This window comes from Buceros rhinoceros, unplaced genomic scaffold (genome assembly GCF_000710305.1).
Source record: "Buceros rhinoceros silvestris isolate BGI_N320 unplaced genomic scaffold, ASM71030v1 scaffold5957, whole genome shotgun sequence".
Taxonomy (NCBI): Eukaryota; Metazoa; Chordata; class Aves; order Bucerotiformes; family Bucerotidae; genus Buceros; species Buceros rhinoceros.
This window is the reverse complement of record NW_010421450.1, coordinates 1-1,620: the sequence shown is the minus strand read 5'-3', so window position 1 is coordinate 1,620 and position 1,620 is coordinate 1. Positions and strand designations below refer to the sequence as shown.

The following is a 1,620-nucleotide window of genomic DNA, read 5'->3' as shown; positions in this document are numbered from 1 at the left end:
AAAAAAAAAAAAAAACCTTCTTCAATGTCATTAAATAAGTTAAATCATTAGTCTTAAAAACTCCACCTGAAACCTAGGGCCACCTGCCACCAATCACTCTTCTCCTTTAGCAGATTTGCCTGCACCTTTGTGTGCTCTAACTGGGCACTAACAGCAGCCAGGCTGCTCCAGGAGGAGGGTGTTTGCTAATATCGTTATAACACAGATTGCTCGCATCCGTCAGGTTCCAAAGCTGACCTGCATTACAGATCAGGAGAACAGCTCCTGGGATTGCTGCAGGTATTTGTACATGACAAAGCCAACAACTTCTGCTCAGGAATGTCCCAGTGCTGAAAGAGCACAAAGGGGCTGTAAGGTCAGGGTGGAAAAAAGTCCCCTGTTCCCTGCGGAAGAGCTTTCACAGCGCCTCTTCATAAAACGCTTGTATGACACTTCTGCCAATCCATACACAACACTGCAGACACCACGTAAATCCGCCACGGAGAAAGTGAGGAAACTGATCTCAGATCCGCCATCAGAAAACTCAGAAGAGATTAGAAAACCCAGAACCCTTCACGGCACAACTTAAAAACAAAGGTTCAAAGCACTGTGTCCGCACAGGGCTTTATTTTCCTCATCTATTCATTCACAAGACCAGAAACGAGTGGTTGCCACAATCCAATCCAAGTTGTGACCTCACCTGCTTTTACCCTTCAAACTACCGTATGTTGCTTTTCACCTGGATTGATTTTTTTTTTCCAAAAGAACGTAAGTATTTATCTTGTGCTTTGCCATTCAGAGACTTCAGTCACTTTCCAACACAACATGCTGGGGATGGAATTCTCACCCGTAACATCCGTACAATTATCATCAGAATCAGACTCTTCGGGATCAAACACCTGGATTCCTTGGGCCTGGAGTCTCTGAAGTTTTGCTTCTAGCTCTCGTTTAGCCCTCAGCAAGTCCTGAATCTCATTTTCTTTAGTTTCTCTAAAAATCTATAAGCAGGAAAGAAAAAAAGAATAAAGAAATCCCATAAATCTTTAGAAATTCAGTATCACTTCCTGAATTCGTGTTATCTGCTTTCAATTGGAAAGGTAAGTTTCTAGCATTCGTTTAGCAGGGAAAGGCATGAAAATGTGAACAGGAAGCCATCAGGAGCCTACAAATGAGCAGGAAAACACAGTTTAAAGTGATCTGTGTTGGTTTTTTTTTTAAGGAGAGATCTTCATGAAGGCTATTAAAGAAGAGTTCATTGGGGGAATGTGACCAGGTGACACTACAGTCTTTTTCGTCAGTTTCCCAGGAAAAGAAAATTCAGGCCATACCTTGAACTGCCTTTTGACCTTGTCTCGATCATGTTCAAAAGTAGCAGCTCTCTCCATGGCTTGGTATTTAGCTTCTAACGCGCTTTCTTTCTCTCTAAGTATTTTCTGGTAAGTTTTCTGAAGGGCCTGTAAGGATGTGATACACCGTTTTCTGAGTGAAAGCAATGGCCGGGGGAAGGTTTCAGACGACTTCTGGACTCCCACTACGCTACCCCAGACCCCTACATCTCTCCCAGCCGTGCGCTCCCCATCCCAGGGTCTGGCACACCCGGGCGGCGCCCCGGCGGGATGGCAGCGCCACCTCGCCGGCACC

The 1,620-nt window shown here is 44.9% G+C and overlaps 1 protein-coding gene across 1 annotated transcript in view; it reads right to left on the bottom strand.

Annotated features, from left to right (window-relative positions):
* Window positions 1-1,433, bottom strand: part of NPHP3 (nephronophthisis 3 (adolescent)) — a gene marked incomplete at its 5' end in the record, with an annotated part of 17,841 nt that extends 16,408 nt beyond the window's left edge. The window contains 2 exons of the mRNA XM_010139660.1: window positions 827-977; window positions 1,308-1,433. Of these exons, the coding sequence (XP_010137962.1) occupies window positions 827-977; window positions 1,308-1,433 (277 nt within the window). The remainder of the gene's footprint in view (window positions 1-826; window positions 978-1,307) is intronic.
* Between the last annotated feature and the right edge of the window lie 187 nt (window positions 1,434-1,620).